A 20468-nucleotide genomic window follows, 5' to 3' on the forward strand; every position below is an offset into this window, starting at 1 on the left:
AATACAGACTGTTACCATCAGATTTTGGAAAAGCAAAAGTAGGGAGAAAGTTGAAAAAAAAAAAATTGGTTTACCATTTGCCTTTGACCTATTCAATGGAAAAAATTACTAAACCCGTCCTTTTTTTCCTTCTCCATTCTTCTTTTTTCAGGAAACTTTCAGATTTTTATCTAAAATCTATCATTTTATATAAAGTTTCTTGAATTTTTTAACAAATGTTTTTTTGTCTTTTTCTGTAACTGTATGTACTAAAGCTTGAAAAAAAAAAAAAGATGAAGTAGAGAAATTGTTTGAAATAAATTATCTTACTGGCTGAAGAAAATGGAGTATGAATAGAAAGGTGGTCTCGTTTCATTGATGGAACCGGTACAGAAAAAACCATAATTATAGTTTGCATTTGCTGTCTAACAGTTGACTGATTCTCACTTTCAAGAATTTATTTATGATTTTATGAATGTCAGATTTTTGCAATTTCAATATATTAATCCACAAATCCAGGCCAATCTTACTCTGCTTAATTTCTATTTCTGAAAGTATTTTGACAGTCATACTTTTTTTTTTTTTGGACTTAAAATACACGGACACTTCTGTTCTTGGAATCAGTTGCTAAAGCCTAACACATGACACCAAGAGGGAAAGCATGACCTGAGTAATATTATGTGGACTTGAATCTGTGTCCCCAAGAGGACAGTAGCTGACAGCTTGTGGTATAGTCTGTTGAACTACTTGATTTTTTTTTTTTTTTTTGACCCCTCTTACGTCCCTGTACTTGTATCATTCTTGTCCTTTTACCCTTGGGAGAGACAAGAGAATGTTTCAACGGAGGAAAGCAGAAGCAAAATAAACCCAACTATGCACACTAGTTCTCTATTAAGTAAACAACTTTGAACTGCAAAGTTGAAGAGAAGTTGTTATGGAGCTCTATTGCATAATGCAAGGCAGCATAGTCTTTCTCAAGTCTCTGACCATCAAACAGAAGAAAATGCTTAGCCAGTGGGGCAAAATGAATTCCAGAATGATGTGCATCTTGTGAGGGTAACAAAGCTCTTTGTAACAAACCTGGGTTTAGCATTTCCAGACTCCATCAGTTGATACTTCCTGATGGGAACTGAACCTGTCGAAGTCTTGATTGTATTTATTTTGCTGTCCTGATAAGTCTGGCTAGAGTGGGACAAAAGGAATTTGAGTGACATTCTGTTTAAACCCAGGCTGTAAGGTAATTGTAGTGGGCAGCATGGGTGCTAGCAAAATAGAAAACACATGTAGGGAGGAAAGTACGAGATGTAATGAAACATGGCGATCGGATGAATTGCTTAACTTGGGAGACAATGGGAGCACTCTTCTTGGCTTCCTTCTGCGCTGACATGCGTGCTGCTTCCTTTTTGTTTCTCCAGACATGCTCAGTGTATAACCTTGCAATCACAGTAGATCCCCTGTTGCACCATGGTGCTAACAAAGCTCTTACTGCCTCTCCACTCAAGTGCTGCCTTTGATTGCGTAGTACCGCTGTATCTGCTCCATCTTTTTCTTTTTCTTTTAGCAGTGCTGATGTCCAGTCTGAATCATGACCATTATATATAGGTGTAGGTAGCACGTTGGAATTACAGGAAGTGTCCCTCTAGTGTCTTTTTTCCTGAATAAGCTAAGCTGAGTGGACTGAAAATTGACATATTTATGTTTGGGGAGAGTACAGGGCTTTTGCCAGCTTTCTTTTATGTACCAGAGAGTTTATGTGGTGTTGGGCAGCGGTGAGTCTAAAAGTGAGGGTGAGCACAAATAGACCTGTTCATAATTCCTTTGGGGATCTACATAACTTATACGTCATGATGGTTGGTGTTTTGCAGAGGATCACAGATGTCTTAAAAGTAGAGCATTTGTGGACGAACTAAAGGCAGCTGTTGGATGTTGTGGAGCGGACCCACAGCTGCAGTCAAGTGAAAGCTAGTTCAGAACTGTGGCTCGAAGGAGCCACCGTTCACTTGATGATGTGATGACTTTCACTTCAGTTGTTGCAATGAAAACGGACTTTTGGTTCATTTTGTTTTGAGATTTGGTGTGTAAGCATTACAAAAGATTTGAGAACAGGGATCTTAAAGCTGAAAATACTGAGAAGAATCATTTTGGCCATGTCTAAGGTTAGCACCTTCCGGTTAACCTGTCATTTTGTGGGATTGCATGTCCTCTTCTAGGTGAAAAGTTGGTTTTAAGTACATATGCAATTTCTTTAGCAGATATTATGCACTGGTAAACTTGTATGCAAAAGTGTGTAGTCTGATCAGTTATTTTCTATGCTCATTTTATGCTGTTTTTTATATCACCTGCTATGAACACTGGATTGTTTTGGATTAATATGTGCAAGTTTGAATTTAGCTGTTTTTTATAGGGTATTTACTGGGTATTTTTCTATTTGTATGGTATGTAAAAAATAGCATGCATTAAGAGTAATGCTTACTCTACTTTTTACTTCATGAGTTATGCAAGTTTCACCAGCTAAACAGAAAAAAAAAAGATACCTTATTAACCTTAACACTACCTTGAGTCAATTCATTGTATTATATAAAGCTGTGTGTTACACAGTGTATGTTTTTAGCAAACTGCAACATTGCAATGCTACTTTTGGCACTAAATGTTGTGCTTGTCTGTTCTTTTTGATGATTTGTATTCACTTCGGGGTTATAATGTTAAACAAGGGAATCAGACAGGTTTCATAACACATTTACTGTAACATGATACTGTGAACTAAACTTGCTGTTACTTATCCTTTTTTTATTTTTTCTCTTGTTCCAGCATAAAGCCAAGGTAGAAGCAATGACCTTAGACCTTGCTTCTCTTCAGAGTGTGCAGCACTTTGCTGAAGCATTCAAATCCAAGAATGTGTGAGTATTCAGAAAATTACATGTAATAGTTTCTTGTTATTTTAATGTCTTTATCAGCTGAGCACAGTTGACAGAATTCACCATAGTTGGACTGATCAGCAACTACAGTTAGTGAGTAATCTTTTCACAGGATTTTTTTTAACATAAATTAAAGATCATTTGTTTTCATCCTAAAAAAAAAAACCTGCAGATCTCTTATTATTCCATGTGTAGCACCAGCTTTAAAGGGGACATTGATACCCCTGTGGCTATTGAAAAAGGCTGAAGCTGAACTGCATAAAAAACAGCTCAGGCAACTTTTATCAGTTTTGCAGTGGTTTGGAAGAGGTCAGGGATGAGCAATTAGTGCACTCCTTGTCTTGCTTTCTTTTCTAACCTTCTCTCTCTCTCTCTTTATTTTGAAAGCGTTTTTTAGAAGTAGCCCTATAAGCCAGACAGTTCCATTTTCCAGACCTGTGTCTGGAATAGTCCATAATTAAAAAAAAGAAAAAAGGGGGTGCTAATGACATCACTTAACAATACATAAATTTATGTGGAGATAATCAGGTTAGTGTCCAAATGGTTTGTTTAATTTGGCTTGAACAGAACAATGAATCTCTAAATTGAAGAAGTTATTTGAAATCTAAGTGCCAACTCTTGACAATAAATTCCACACCTTGTGCTTTTGTCCACAGTTTCACCCTTTGACTGTTGTGACTATTCAAACTTAGCTTTTTGCTGCAAATATTTCTGTAGCACATATACATCTTGTTCTAATTCTCAACAGAATATGGCCTCTTAGACAGCTTCGAAAATATATTGTCATAGGGAAAATATATGAAAAAAATGGGGTTTTTTTCACTTTGGAAATACAGCCAAAGCTAAATCTCACACGGATAGACAGATGACATTTTAGTCATCTTTTAGATTCAAAGAATTGTCAAAACTGACTTCTAATACAAGTTCCTTTACTGCCAAAATCCTTGGTAACAATATTTTCTTATCATATGTCATCTTCATATATTAAAACTTTCTTGAAATAGAAAGACAAATCCTTGTAGTATTGCTGTTTTAATATTAACTCTATTTTATAATGTAAGAACAGTAAGTGATTTAATTTAGCTTCTTTATGCTTTTAATATGCTACATTTCTTTAAAAACTATATGGTACATTGAAAAGTTAAACCCACCCTTCTTCCAAATGCAGCTTTTAACTTGATTTGTGTGTTGCAGATCATATCATGGCCATCCTAGCTAGACCATTTGGTATGCATGTTTATAAATCCTTAGAAGTGAACATGCTTAAATCAATTTTTGCCAGAGAACTTGGAAAATGAGAAGATATAGAATCAGTGGAGAGTGAGCATCAGTAAAACATGTTTTACTTTTGTTGGCATACATTGTTTTACCAGCGTAGGTCTGTTAAGCTGCATTGTCAGTGATGGACAGGTTTTACTAACATTTCACTCACTTTATTTGGAAAAAATTTTAGTAATAGCATTTATAGCCTCTGCCTTGCCTTCAGATATTTCTGTCTCGGATCTGTGCTCAGATGTGTGTGTGTCTGGCAGGACTACTCCAAGCATTATAAGAAAGTCTAAGGTCTGTGTATCTGTTGTGAGACTTGTGGGGTTTTGACCAAAATGGATTTCCAGTTACATTTTGTTTAAAGTCTGCGGCTGGATGGAAACCAGACCCCACAAACTGTCTGTAACAGCAGATCTTTTATCCGATATAGATACAGAAGAGCTACCTTACAGTCATCTGCACTGGCAGGAGAATGGACTGGAAGACCTACTAGGTCTTTCTGGCTCTGATTTTTTGTGATTTAACTATGTCTGAATATGGTCAGAAAAGCAATTGTATGGTGGTAGCATCTTATTACTACAATGCTAGCCCTATGTGTTTTCCAGCCCTAATGTACACTAACTACTTTTGTCTGTTTGTTTTGCTGTAGAGTCTAGAGGCTTTTGTCAGATCAGTGATTCCCTTGCATTAGTAGCTTTATGAGCAGTTGAAAGAAATCTTCCAGGCTTCAGTGACATACTGGGTCTTGTTCTTTATGCTTTTGCAAGTCTGTTAGCTGGTAGCCTGACTTTCTTAAAAGGCTTTGGTATCTCTGATTTCATGCACCTGTAGGAGAAGGTGTACTGTGGTAAACTCTCCGCAGTTCCCATGAGGTAGCTATAAGTCCAATTAATAGGCATAGGAAATACATTAGCAGTATAGAGTTTTCTTTCTTACAAGATCTCTTACAAATTCCTTAACAATAAAGTAGTAGGAAAAGCAAATAAAGTGTTTGTGTTTTTTTTAAACAAAACTATCATTTGAGTTCTGAGTTGTATAGATCTTGGTTTCTGGGAAAAAACTACAATAATTTTAAATCATGAAGGATACATTTTATATGAATGCACACATTTTAATAACGATCTGTATTTTCATTTCTCACAACACATTATGTGAAGAGGCATAACCATTCAAATACTGAATACCAAAGGTTATTCACCACTTTGGTATTCAGTGGTGAACATCTTAAAATTCTGGGTGCAGATAGTTTTATTGTCTGTTTAATTTCTCCAGTCCAGTATTGCTTTCTGGGACACTTTGATATGCTACAGAATCTGTTGGTCTTGGTCACACCTGACTAATAACCAAAAATTTATAAAATAGAGACTAGATTTGCTGGTCTTTTGAAATTCTGCTTTTCTGGGACACTTCGTGGCTCTAGGTACTGGTTTTGGTCAGCAGATATAAGTTTGTACTCATAGTCATGTCACGTCACAACCTGGGAGCCTGTTCTTCCCTGGTTGATAGCTGTTGGAAAAGAGTCTTCAAGGACTGTGTTTCACAGATGTCTTCCTGGATGAGAAAACTAAAATGGAACTACTCCAGAAAAAGGAACCCTAAATTTCATTGAGTTAAAACATCAAAACCTATTGCAGCAGGGGAAGGTGGTGGTGGGATTGCAGTAAACAGAGGGAAAATTTCTGAGATTGTAAATCTCCTGCCTTAATCAAATAATTTATATAGAAAAAAATTGCCTTCTTGGATGTGCTTGAGAATCTGAGAGATTGTGGAAACTACATGAAAAATGAAGAAATGGCATCCTGTGCCCAGCAGGAATTTAACAGGGGCTAGTTGCATACAGAAAACAAATGATGCAACAGAGGGAGCATTGAGAAAAACATAAATAATAAACAGGAAGAAAGAGTTATGCTGGAAAGAAACATTTAATATAAATTGGAGTAGTACTTAAGAGCCAAGAAGGCTTCCTTGTTTGAAAGTAAAAATCAGATGATTCATCTTCAAGCTATCATGCTTCTAAGAGATTTGATAGGAATCTTTTATTCCTGTTTGGATTTGTTAGGTGTTACAGTCTTGTCCACAGATAAAATTTGGGCTCAGAGTATATAAACCTGGTAGATTATGCCATATTCCTATAAATATATTCTAGAAAATCCTTCGTCCTCACAGAAAAAAGTAATTTTTTTTGTTTGCATTCTCTATATTCTTGAGTTGATACAGCTGTTTATCTTTCTGAGACCCGTTTTATCCATGCAGTTTCAAATAAAGCTTTGGGGGAGAAGGGTTTTGCAGATTATTTTAGATCCTGCAGTTCTGTGATTGCAGCAGAATATAAACTTTCTTTACGAGCGGAACAGTTCTCTACAGTTTTTCTTGCTCTCACAGTTAGAAAGATTCTGTGGGCAGAATAAGCCAAATGTGATAACTTAGTTGGATCTCCCAAAGGGGTCTTTGGGAGAAGACAGATTAAAAGAATACTGCTGTTGAATGTCTAATCTACCTCTTGCTTCATTGTAGTACAACCTGAACACAATGTGACTAATACATAAAATACAAGTCTAACTTGGCAAAAGATAGGGCTGAAGGACTTAGAGAACAAATTCTTTAGAGAAAGACAGTTCATTATGTTATAGTAATGGCAACTAATTTTAGGCTGTTTTGTAGTTTGAAATGCAATGCTGTTACTTCTGTGATATTTATTTATTTATTTATTTATTTAGACTGTGATTTCTGGCCGTCTGTTAGTATTCCTGGCTCATTGTCTGGAGATACATTCCCCACTGGATATTTCCACCAGGAGTGAATGACCTCCACCTTCCTTCCATGTGAAGACAGTGCAAGAGTTAGGATGAGAGTAGGAAAAGAGGTCTCCTACACCTAAATGGCCAGATTTGTTCAGGTTGCTTCTTTTATGTGTATCTAGTCTTTCCCCTCTACTAGTTTCCAGCTCAGGCAGTTGATTGAATGTCTCTGTTACGGAAAATCAAATAAATGATCTGTTTATAATAATGTCCTGGGCTAAGATGGATTTGGCATTAGCTGATTTTTGTGCAGTTGGAAGAGGCAGACCAACCAATCTTTCATATTAGGCTTTTGGAACTAAAAAACACTGAACTGAATCTCCTCTTCATTGAGTGGGCACAATGTGAAGAATTATGGTTGGTATTAATCCACTTTATAGACAAAATGACTGCCCTCCTGTGATTGTATGCAATGTAGCATTTAAATTTAGTCAGCATCGGTGTTTGATAGTTCAGGGTCTGTAGGGTTTGGTATTTGTGTGGGAGTGTGGATTTGTGGATGTGATACCTTGGTATTCATTTCCCAGTTTAATCCTCACATATTTGACTAAAACCTGCATACTTTAATTGGGAAACAGCACTAATGTTTCAGTTCTAAAATTTCCAAAATGGCTACCTGTTGTCAATATTTACAGTGTCATGGCATTTGCCTGATCCTCAGCGTAAGAACACTTCCATGATCAAAACAATTACCAGATAGAAGTGAGCAGTAAAGTTACAGATGAAATTCTATGTGCATCTTTACTTTTGAGGGGTGCATACTGCCACTTGGTTTGAATTAAAGTTATCTTCAGCCAAACAATAAGACATCAATTTAATGTTCTCAAAGCTTGAGGGGGGGGGGGGGAAAGAAATTATCCTGAAAAATCTTGAATTACTTCAAAGATATAAACCAATGTTTGCCAACATTCAAGTACTTAGAATTTTCTGAATTGGTAGCAGCAATTCACAATTATGCAGGACTTCCATATGTAGATACTCACTGCAGTTACTTTCCTATACTTTAAAATAGGATTTTTTTTGTGGTAAGAATTGTCATATGCTAACAGTTTATTCACGTATGCTGTGTGTAGAAATATGGAAAAGACAGCAGTTATGAATTATGATTCTCCATTTGGAACTTTCTTCTTATTTCCCTAACCAGACCCAAAATGGAGAGGGCCAGATTTTCAGCTGTCCTCCTTAACTGAGGCCTCAAGCACTATGAGCACATTCATTTTTCATGCTGCAAGCGGAAGCACTCTGAAACCTTGCGGGTGCAATTAAGATTTCAGAGCCTGCTGAAAATTCACTCCAGAATACTGTTTTTCTGCATTTTCATGTATTGTAACTGACATATTGCAGGTGTGTTGTTTTTTAATTCCAATTTAACCACAGTTAAGTCATAGACACTGCATGATAAATTCTATTCATAGATAAAAAAACCTATGTAAAAATGGGATCTGTTTAGCAAGTTGTTGCATAGGCATATATGACTTAAAAGATCCAGAAAAAATGAATATATGTTTTAAACGAATTACTAGTGATGCCATTATGGCAGTATGCTTAACGGTTCTATGGTAGATCTATCTTTTTCAGAGATGATTGTTGCCTTGTTGCCACTGCGTATTGACTTGCAAAATTTGAACGTATTTTCAAACACTGTACAAATGTGTTAACTCTTTGCCATTTATAGAAATACTTTTTTTGAATTAAAACTAGTAACAGTTGAGCTATTATATTGGTCTTCTCAACTTAGAATACAGTTCATATTCTGACAGTGCCACTGAGGCACAAACTTCTGGACTACATTGTACATTTTGACATATCAAAAAATATCCATATTGAATTGAAACATGCGTAGTTCAGAAGTTAGTCTTGCAGACAGCGCATCTTAAATTTAAATAAGGTCAAAGACTGACTGCATTTGAAATGTACACAGTAACATTAGGGTGAAACTTTTATTTTTCTCTTTGTGGTGGTATTGTGCCTTATTAAAGCTTAGGGATTAGCTTTCTGCATAATTTTTTTCTTTTCTTTTTCTTTTTCTTCTGTTTTTAAGCTCTTGTACACAATTACCCCATTGTGGTAGTATGTCTCAAGTCATGTGGATCCAAAAACTGTTTCCAGTATTTTTTAAAATAAAAGTCTCAAGCTTAGCCCCTCCTAGCTTTTACAGGAGGCAGACATCAAGACGTTTTCACCGGATCACCCTTCATTTCATCTGCTGTAATGTGGAAATATCTCCTGTCTCAGAACATTCTATTTTTTTTAAAGCAAAAGTCCATATTAAAATGAAGATAGGATTGACAGTTCAGCAAAGCTTTACATATAGTTGCATCTGCAAAAATAGTAAGTGTTTTTATGTATTACTAAAAGAAATATGTTGTTGGGTGTTTGTTACATAGTTTTATGACTCTAACTGTGCTGTCTCAAATTTGCAAACTTGCCATTTGTCTTTGGACACGTTGCACTCTTTCCACAGTAACCTAATGAAGAAACCTTGATAACCTCCAGTGGCTTTCTGCTTGGCACGCTGGTTGTTCTGGTTCTGGTTTTGAGCCATGTGTCTATGCCTAAGTCTAAGCTGAGTCTAAGATGGCTCATAAAGTCTTGGGGTCCTGTCTTCCTAAAAATTTCCACAAGATGCACCAGCTTTGAAGTCTGTTTTGTGTATCTAAGGAAGTAAAATATATATGACTTTATACGCCTGATTAAAATATATTCTGCTGCAAATAAAACAAGGATTTTGCAGCATTATAGCTTAATGGATTTTAAGAAGATCTGTGTGTTTAATTGACGTTGTCTTCGAAAAATTCTGAAATGTAAGGCTAGAGTAGCTATTTAATTACATATACATTAAAATGTATTTAGTCTATTTACTTAAAGACTTTCTATGCGAAATAATTAAAACACATGAAGGCAGAGTCTTCTGGCGCTTGGGTATGGAAGCCTTTCTGCTGACATTAGGCAGGCCGTGCATATACCACATGTGTCTTAATCTTAGAATCCAAAAATTTGCATTAAAATCTGAAAAGGTTGTATTTCTTCATTAGCTGTTCCCAAGGCACCAAAAATCCCAGAGGATGTCAAAGTACATTAATTTTTATCACAACATGGAATCTTTCAGGTCTGAATGGCAGCATGCAGCTGCTAGGGGCTTTCTGAACTCTATTACAGCTCTATATATCTCTAGGCAAAACAGAGGAAGGAGTTGTCATTGGCAAGTGAAGTGTTCTCAATGCATGAAGTGTTTTATTGTTTGAATGATCAACCGTGGTCCCAAAAACATTTTCGAAGGAGTTAGCTTTTTTTTCAATGGGAAATATCACGAATATGTAATACAAGTAGTAATTGACCTTCCTTGTGAGTTGTAGCTTTCTTTTTTCTAACAAGTACTTAGTGTGTACAAATGAAATTGGTATATTTAGAAGTATGTGCAGAAACAACAAATCATTCTATTGCAAAAATGAATGTTCCTTTACAGCTGGCTTATGCTTGTTTGTAACTGCTTGTGTATACATGTAAATAATAGTTTACTATTGGGATTTTGAAAAAGATGTATGTGTCCACTTTGAGGTAGAAAATGTCCTTTGGTGAGCTACTGGATATTTTAATTGCAGCTGTCTGCTAAGCATCAGGGAGATTTAAAACAAAACAAACCAAAATATCTTTGCAAGACATGGCAAGTAATGGAACAGTGCTCCTCTTACTGTGCCAGGGCCTGAGAAAAAGAAGAGAATGCATAACAGAAATGCTGAAAGGTTGAATGGATATAGAAATTAAGTTGCAAAACCCTATTCTATCCCTCTTCTACCCCAAGCTGGCCCCAGGACTTTTAAAATCCATAGGTATGGAGGTATTTTGAGTCCCCAGGGATACAGAACTAGCAAAGATACAATACTTTGTCAAAGGAAAACGTGGTTCCTTGGATGGATTGTGGTTTGAAAAGTGGTCCTGAGGAGGCGTTGAGGTGAGCGAAGAGCAGCACTGACACCTGTTGTTAATATCAATACCCTGAGTATACTGTGTGCTCTTAGTCAGAGTAGATGTAGGGTTAGATTATAGGTAACTGTATGCAAAAGGGAATTCAGAACTGTGGATAATGGGCCCCCAAAAGGTGAGAGCCCCTGGTATGAACCTAATGGAAGGAAGAAACACACCACGTGCTTGTAAAATGTAATTCTAGCTCCTTCTCACTCTTGCCTTGTAGTTATAAGTTAAAAAGCAAGTGTGAATACTAATCTTGACCTTCATTTTTAAGCAATAATTTGTTATCAAAAGAAAGTGATTTACTGATGTAATGATACCAAATAAGAAAACGTAGATTAAAAAGTTCCTAATTTCTCAGATTTCTAGTATCATATACCATACTTGCAGTGTATAAATTAGCCAAGTGTGGGAGACAGATCATGTCACCAAACTAAACCTCATCCCTGCTTTTCTTATTTTGTGTGTAGTCTTTGTGAAACTCATACAAGAGTGGAAGTAGAAATCCCAGCTTGGATCATTTGTTAGGGAAAGTGCTTTGGGGAGTGCAGGTTTTACTAAGGTCAATTTGAGATCAACATTACAAATGTTTAAAATGTTAATGTTAAGTGTTTAAAAATATTAAATATTTAAATATTTCTTTATTTAATGTTGGGTCTGAATTTCTCCTCAGAAGTTCAACTTCAAAATTTTCACGATAGTTGAAATTGCTTCTATACTCTGTTAAGAGGAGAAGTAGACCTCTCAAACTTGTGTCCCCCTAGACCTAAAACGGCAGAATTTTTCTTCAAAGAAAGGTAACTTACTCATTTCTGGAGGTGTAAGATGATGTGGGTTTTTTTAGTTGGGTTTTTGCCCCTGTATGTGTAAGAAGAGCTAAAAGAGAAAACCAGGGCTAATGGATGTTTTCTGTTTAGTTCTAAATCTGTTGAGGTGTCTGTTCCTTCTCCAAACTTTTATGAAATTGTATACTGAAGATTTTATAGAGGTAGAGAAGAACAATTGAGAGACGGTTGATGTATATGGCACTATGAAGATGATGTATTATGAAGACGTAGGGGCAGCTGCTGATAACAATTCCCATGCATTTGGTACAAAGGAAGAAGCAGAACAGTTTCAGTCCACTCCTATTAATCTCCTGGGAGTGGAGCAGAAGTATTTGCTGATCAACAGTGTCAAATCCTGCAAAGAAATCCAGTAGCATGAATTTCAGAGAATTTTCCTTGCTTCTAGCAGGAGGTCATCCATCAGGGCACTAAGTCCTGTGTTAGTGGCTTGCCTTAAAATGAAGCCTGTCTGACAAAGATTCACAATTCTGTCAGCTGACAGGTGGCAATAGAGGGTATTTTTGCTGATTTTTCAGTCAATATTGTTAGAAAAAGGGAAGTTAGACATTAAGCATTCATTTCCAAAATTCATTAAGTAGTGCTTTTTTTGTTTGCTTATTTGTTTTCATCAAACAAGAAAATGTCTTTGGGTTGGTGTTAGATTATAGATGGTTCTGAGATTTCGTGCTGCTGTGTGACTCTTAGTGATTTTCTTGTTGCTCAGTTTCCCGTAAGTGCTGCTGGTAAAACTGAGAGGGATTTCTGGAGATGGCTGTTTAACTCGCTCTTTTTCTGGAGAGCTGTAAGCCTAGCCTGTGTGTTGGCTATTTTGTTTGTGAATACAGGCATTCCCTCACAGAAGGAAGGCCATTTTCCAGCTTTCAGAGAAAGGAACATGGGTGTTCAGAGTTATGGGATAGAAAAGTTTGGTGGGCTGTGACTGCTTCTTTGTGGAAGAGAAGTCACAACTCTGCCTTCTTTACTGGCCGTGACATAGGTCTACAGTTGCTTATGGGACTTTGGGGATATGGCGAGGCCTTTTCTGTTGAATTTCTGTGTAATTCCAAACAGTGTGAACTTTTCAAATCACTTGAGAAGTGCCCCAGATGGTGTGACATTCTGCTTCATGGGAAGATTTGAAAGTTTTCCCTTTGCATAATTTCTGGTTAACTATTTCATTACATTTGAAATGGGAGAACACCAAAGCAAAGAACTCTGTTGACATTTTGGTGGTGTTTGTTTAACCTCCTAGTGCACAGGCTACATTTGTTGAAAAATATTATTCTTACCTTTGCAAATCATCAGTAATTAATTCCCTTGGAAATATCTACTGCTGCACACAGCCAGCTTGGGAGGCTGCTGACAGATCATAGTTTTACATCAGGTGCTAACAAATTGATTACTAAATTTCATAACTAACTGATTTATAGCAACAACTTAATTTCTGTATCTCTCTAATGTATTCACTTACTGTATTTTCAAGTAGTGCAGAGCAGTTGGGTTGCTTTGTTGCTTCTAATGGTGAATTGAGCACAGCATATAAGATCTGAATGACTTGCCCAGTGCAAGGGTTAGTGATGTATCACAGACTTGTGAAGTGCAAAAAATATTAGATGGTTTTCAGCTGAGATATTCACAATTGAGAATGTCCTTGTTAGTTCTACATACTTTTTAACTTTCACTAAATTGTAGGTACACTTACCAACATGGTGAGTTTTCTAGAATTGCTGTATAGCTTGCAGTTAAAGCAGAGTATTCTTGAGTCTCAGTCATGCTGTGAAGGATAAGAAACAACAGTTACATGCTATGATGGAGCAGCTCATGTTCAAGTCCCAGTGCATACTTAGATTGTAATGGTAGACCTCGTTAGCTCACTTGGTGTGAAGCAAATAACTGACTGAAAACATTTTATGGAGGCATAGAGTAAATTTTCAAAACACTCAGCAAGGATTTAGCTATACAGTGTTTCCAGAAATATCAAATAGGCATCGTGGTTAGAGGGAGCAGCTTGGTAATGTTGATACCAGGAGTAAACATTACAGAAAATTTTCCTTTGCTGCTGACATTTTTTCATGGCCTTTGATGTGCCTTTGATATAGAATTACAAACTATTTTAAACCAAGGGGGGGATTTTTTTTTATCTCCTTTGGCTCAGAAGGAAGCCTAATGTAGATCACAGCAATGTTTTTAATGAACTTGTGAAATCAAGGTCACTTAAAAATACTCCTGTCATAAAACAAAGCTGTAGTGCCAGATGTGTGGTGTGAATTGTCATGTATCTTAAAAATTTTGTTCCTGCATAATAATACGTTCAGTGATATAGAGCTCTGCACCATTGAGATTAGAATTTGTCATCTGTGGCTGAAATCCATAACTATGTGGCGGCTGTTACATAGGTAATCTCATTCATTTCCTGGTGTGTAAATGTCCAGGTCACAAAACCTTAGATGACAATTTTCAGTAATTGGACCTTTGTTGGCAGTCTGTCGACAGACACTGATAGCTTGATGGACCTGGATCCAAATCAGAGAGGTGGTTTTTCTGAAATGAAATGAAGCACAACAGCAGTACCTATGGATACGACCCTTTGGTTTTCTTTTCTGTGGTGTTTTCTAGAGAAATCAGTTTTTAACCATTTAACACCACTAATGCTAATTAAAAATAAAGGAATTCTAAAAGGGACCCAGATATTACCTTTCAGTATGATATTAGTTTACAATGTCTCTGTATTTATTTTTGTATTTCTTCACAGATTTTTCTAGTAGACTATTGTAAATACTTTTAACTTTACGGTCTCTTTAATCTTAATTACTTTTCCTTTAAAAGATTATAGCAAAATGTTGTTTGAAAAATACAAATCTCAAGAAAAGGACTGAAGAATAATTGTGTTTCTTTTATAAAACCCAATTAAATGCCCTGACAATTTAAAAGTGACTATATTTTATAGTTTTATAATTCTAGAATAATCTTTTTAATTAACTAAGCCAACAGATTTAGGTATAGAGTGCATATTTTGCCTCTGGTAGTTATTGTGTAATTAGTATTAATGAAGGATACTACAATTTGAATAGGTGGAATATATTTTTGGTTCATATGTGAGTCTTCTCTGTCTTATTGTGGTCGGTTCCTTCATAGTACATATGACAATTTTAAAAAGATCATAATTCTATTTGAGAAGTGCCCTGTTTGCTTTTGCAGGGAATGGTGATGATATTTTGTGTATGACTGCTGTACTCATGTGCATCAGTTCTTGTGCAGGAGGCTCTTATACCAAAAATTGCACCTATGTTGAAGAAACTTGTTCCTTTTTCCCAGCAGATTTACAAATACGTAAATTAATTATTGTTAGACATTTTCATAAACTTTCGGAAGAGGTGATATATCATCCAAAGTTTCCACACATGCACTCTCAAGCTTCATAAGGCTTTGTTTTCCTCTTGGCAGATGCATCTTGAACAGGCAAAATGAACTTTGTTTAAAACATTTTGATAAAATATGCCTCAAAACATTGGGTACCTTTTAAAAAATATTATCCCGCATATCTTAGTAAATAGCCTGCTTGTGCTGTGTTGAGTGAGGCTGCAAATATGAAAAAAAGAACTGCCTTTTTTCAAGTTGGTTTGAACAGAAAGAGGGAACCTTGCCTTTAAAAGAATGGTCCTCCTTTATTTTTGGTTTCTTTTGCAGGTGTAGTATGTATGAGAAGATACTATGTACATAAGTGTCACTGACCAAAAGGCAAATAAGAAATTCAGCACTTAGAAAATGAACTTCCCAAAGCACGCAGACGTTTCATACTGCTTCTGAAGCTTTTTGTTAAAATTTTCCAAGTTGGCCTAGGTACAGATATTAGATTGTTAACTTCTTATTAAAGCAAACTACATTGGTAACTTCACAGTGGGCTTGAAGTTGAAATTTATTTTAATAAGGAAATACAGCCTACTGTTTTTGTCGATACTTATGCAACTCAGTATTCCTCTAAGGTGCATTTGATTACCCCAGAAATGTGGGTGTGTTTTTATTTTTTTAAAACTGGGCTATCAAAATCTGGGGTTTTCAGACATGCCTGAAGGAATCTAATTACTGAGGTTTGTTTGACAACCTGGGGCTTCATGTTTCACATTCTTTTCCAGAATTCCTTTTGCAGATGCTCAGAGTTGCAGAATATGTATCCTTCAACAATGTAGGAAAATTCTCTGACTCTGGGTCCCCTGTTCTCTTTTGTTTGCTGTGGTGAAGTACTTGAACAGAGGACAAGCAGCTATTTTTCCTGGTTGTGCTTAATTTATTAGTTTCAGAATTTGAGTTTATGTTGGGTGGTAGATTTTGTATCATGGGATTTGGCCATTGCAGTAAAGATGTAATAGGCTGGAATGGGCTAAACAAATAAATGTGACAGACCTTAATATTGTGGTGTTAGGACACCACAGATATTAGTGCACGGTTAGTGCAGGAATGAAAGGTATTTGTTTGGCTGTCATTATTTTGCGTGACCTTTCCCATTTAATTATATCAGGGCCAGGGATGCCAGACGCAGACTCTCAAGTCTGAGGTTTTCAACTCCAGAACGCTTGCTGAGGTCTGCTGCGTCACACTCTGACTCAAGAACAAGAATACACCATCAGTGCCAAGGTTTCCTTAGAGATGATACAATCTAGCAAATGTAGGTCCATCTGAGGTCCGAGAACCAGAGTCTTTGCTGTTATTCATAAGGATTTGAAAAAAGACAAGAAAGAATAGAAAGGGTGTTTGTCCTTTATCTTGCTGTGGAGGTTGGGAAGGCTGCAAGGTGTGTATCATCCTGAGATTACAGTGGAGACATGAAGGAGTTTGAAGTTTTCTGGACCTGATTCTTGAATGAGAGAGGTATGTGACAGTCTAGGTTCTATTCTAGCTTAGTTTGATAGAATCTTACCCTTTGCAAAGCAAATTAGGAATGTTTCATTTCAACTTCCTTCATTGTGGCATTTCTATTTTAACTGGGTTAGCTGAGCTCAGCGAGAAGGATTCTGTGTTAAGGATCTTATATGTATTGTGTGCAGTTTTTCCACCAAAGATTACAGCTTCTGGATGTTGTTTTTATTTTCCAACTCTGTCTTTATAAACTTGTATTTTTTTAACAGCATACTTCACAAGCTGCGGAAGTATAAAACATGTGGGCCTTGTTGCATCGTGTCTTTATTTCTTAATGACTTTTGCCCTTCCGGTTGTGCAGATGCCTTGCATAGATATGTAGCCCCGTAAGAAAGCGATAGGATTTGCTCCTTCCCTAGGAAACATTTATTTTCTAAATGCTCCAGAAGGAGACTGTTTCCTGATTACAGAGAGAACAGTGATCATATAATAGCAATCATACTATTGAGGTATTTCTGGTGACCTGCCCATGCATGTCAGCCATCCATCTGCTGATCACTATTGTTGTGAATGTTCAGGACGTATCGAGCTTGCTATGGTCCTGTTGGTTCTCGAGATGCAAAGTGTTACCATTCTACTTGGTATTTTTGAAGAAAGTGGAAAAGCTTTGCGGTCTTCCTTTGGTGGGCATCTTGAGATGACATGCAGTGGTGGGCTAACTTATTAAAGTAGATTTGGATAGTGAGAAAGACAGAGAGAAATTAAAACACCACCTTCTTCCCCCTCCTTCCACCCCTGCCCTTTCCCCAGGCTCAACTTCACTCCTCCATCCCAACTCCTCTGCCTCCCCCAGGCTGCCGTGGTGCAGGAGGGTGGGGAGTTGTGGTCAGTACACAACAGCTCCTCTCTGCTGCTCCTTCCTCCTCACACTTCTCCTCTGGCGCAAGGTTGGGTCTCTCCACAGGCGGCAGCCATTCAGGATACACCTGCCCCAGCGTGGGCTCTCCCCAGGCTGCAGGGGAGTCCCTGCTCCTATGCCTGGACGACCTCCTCCTCCTCCTCCTCCTCCTCCTCCTCTCACCATGCTATTCACGCTTCTGTTTTCCACTTTTTTCCCCTCATTCCTCTCTGCTGTGTGGCATGTTGCCTTTTCTTAAATAGGCTTTCCCAGAGGTGCCACCAGCATCACTGAGGGGCTCAGCTGTGCCTTGTGGTGGGGCTGTGGCAGAACCGGCTGGAACCGGCTGCATCTGGCTTGGGGCAGCTGCTTCTCACAGAAACCACCCGCAGCCACCCTGCTGCCGAAGTCTTCACACCAACACCCAAGACACACCTTGGCCCAGTTCACACAGGAGTGTAATTACAAGTATTTTACTGAGATTTCTTTTTCTTGACTCGATTTTATTCAATACTTCTGATTATTCAGGCCTCTTCACATACTGATCTGCAACGCTGCCATCTTTGGTGCTCCCTGGTGCTTGACAGAGGATGACCTGGAGTCCACCTTCCAGGTGAACCACTTGGGGCATTTCTATCTTGTCCGGCTTCTGGAAGACATTTTATGCCAGTCATCTCCTGCTAGGGTTGTGATGGTGTCCTCCGAATCACACAGGTTGGTGAACATTACCTTTGATTTAGCTAAAATCTTTAATCCTTAGAGCATAAAATAGTTATGGCGGAACTGCAAAAGTTTTTGAAAATGAAAGGCCTTGCTCTAAAGCATTTGCTTTTGGATGATCTTTTTAAAAATAGAAGCATTACTAATGCCTGTGGATGTTACTGGATTTGGCTCTGTTGCTGGATAAAGTGTGTTCTAGTTTTATAACAACATGTAGGTGTTTTTTGATCATTCTTTGTATGAATGCAAATTTCCACTGCATTTCAGACCACTCATTGATTTTGCGAGGAGATGGAATAATAATTGATTAAATCTGAATGGCATGACCTATATTGATTTGTCATTCAACAACTTCAACATCTTACCAAGAAGAATGTGCAGTTATTTTAGCAGGAGAAACAATGCAATTAAAAACTGCTAGATGAAATCCAATTGTTTTATAATGAGAAATTAGGGAATTCAATGCAGACATTAGCTGTATAATTGTAAAATGGGAAGTAGTGTAGTTAATACATATTAGAAATCTGGCCATGACTCTTTTGGTGAATTTTTTAATTAAAATGTTAGATACTTGTCTTTCCTACTGCCAGGAGAAGTACAGTTGGCAAAAAAGACGTTGATGAAATTTGCTGTACTTCAGACATGCTTGTGGTGTTTGTGTTAATAACTGAAAAGATGGATTTGATTTAAAGTTCCTTGTGCAAAATGCATGCCCCAATTCTGAATTTCAGTGGGCACAAACCACTTACTGCCTTCTGATTTAGTTCAGGGACTGCAGGATTACACCTATAATGTCCAGCTTTAAACATTACTGTTGATTTCTATTTCACTTCTGGTTGTGTGTAATAGCTCTAGCAAACCAAAAGGAAGAATGTATGAGTGTCTTTCCCCCCCCCCCCCTTTCTGAAATGTTTTAGTGACCCAGAATGAAGCTTATTTTTTTAATCATGTTTCCATAAAATGTAACCCCAGGGACCTGGTAGAGAGAGACCAGCCAAGGGTCGGGCTGAAACCTTTATCACTTCCAAACACAGGGGCTTATGGTATAAATGACACACTGCAAATAGATTTACTTTTACGATTTTAAATTTATGATGGCTGAAATGAAAGGAAGCAATACAAAATGCCAGTAATAATCCTCCCTGGCATTAAAAGACATGAAATGTCTAGTAATTAGGTGGTAACAAAATCTGGACATCCTTATCTTTGCAAATCACACCAGATTCGTGAAAGCAAGTAGCAGAGTCCTGTTAGGAGTGAGGGAGGCTACTGCGGGGTAGGCAAGATAGCTCTAGAAATAAATCTGCCAACTCCAATCACTTGCCAGATGTGGAGGGCACAATGGGATATGTATAAATGAGCTGTTATTTAATGGGAGATTATGTTCAATTGTCAGCTGCTTGTTCCCCTTTGTAAGTTTGTATCTCTGATAGTATTTTAAATGACATCTTTGTTTTACGCTGTATTAAGTGGTATGTGTAACTAGAGCTCACATCTCTGGACATCTTTATCTGTGTTTTCGAAAATGTTTTTTAAAGTGCTTATTGCTAACTCAGTAAGATCAGCCGAGGTTTATAGAAGACCATCAAAAAATATATTTGAATAAAATTAATAAACACAACTTGTAAATTTCCCTTTTTCTAAGGGGTCCTAGTCATGTATTATGGCATATCTCAACACTTAAACTAATTATTGTAAATAATTGCTTTTCCTCCCCGAAATGGCAAGAAGTTGATGTAAAGAGTTAGTTTAGACATTAGGTATTATTGGGTGGTAGTACTTTCTGACCTGCTTGGGAACGCTGAGCCTTAAACTCTGTTGTAAAACAGAAGTGTCGGTATCTAATTACTTCCATAAACCTTGGCCGGATCTTTTCACTGGAGTCAAGACCCCCTGTTAGGGGAAAAATAAAGTCCCGTGTTTGCAGAAAATATTATAGTAGACTGCTCCAAGGCAAAATATTTATTTGCCTCTCTGGTTCTTCATTCTCTAGTTACTTCTCTGGATTCAGCAGAAATGAATTCTGTTTAAATTAAGCTTTTGGGTACTTTAAGCACATGATATTAAAATCAGAATAATAAGTAGGTTGACTTTCCTTCTGTCTTTATTTCTGTGTTGTTAATTTGATTGTACGGCCCTTATCCTACTGAATTCAGTGGGATTGCCAACGTAAGTAGGATTGACTCATATAAGCACACTTGCAGGAGTGGACTCAAAATATGCCACCATGTTTCCGTTA

General features: G+C 37.2%; 1 protein-coding gene across 2 annotated transcripts in view; it reads left to right on the forward strand.

Annotated features, from left to right (window-relative positions):
• The window catches only part of WWOX (WW domain containing oxidoreductase), a gene marked incomplete at both ends in the record, with an annotated part of 530600 nt that overhangs the window by 111214 nt on the left and 398918 nt on the right, over positions 1-20468 (forward strand). For both annotated transcript variants that reach the window (XM_082005833.1, XM_082005832.1), the window contains 2 exons: positions 2788-2876; positions 18038-18223. In XM_082005833.1, coding sequence (XP_081861959.1) covers positions 2788-2876; positions 18038-18223 — 275 coding nt within the window. The remainder of the gene's footprint in view (positions 1-2787; positions 2877-18037; positions 18224-20468) is intronic.

The sequence above is a fragment of the Phaethon aethereus genome (assembly GCF_964289735.1).
Source record: "Phaethon aethereus genome assembly, chromosome: 13".
Taxonomy (NCBI): Eukaryota; Metazoa; Chordata; class Aves; order Phaethontiformes; family Phaethontidae; genus Phaethon; species Phaethon aethereus.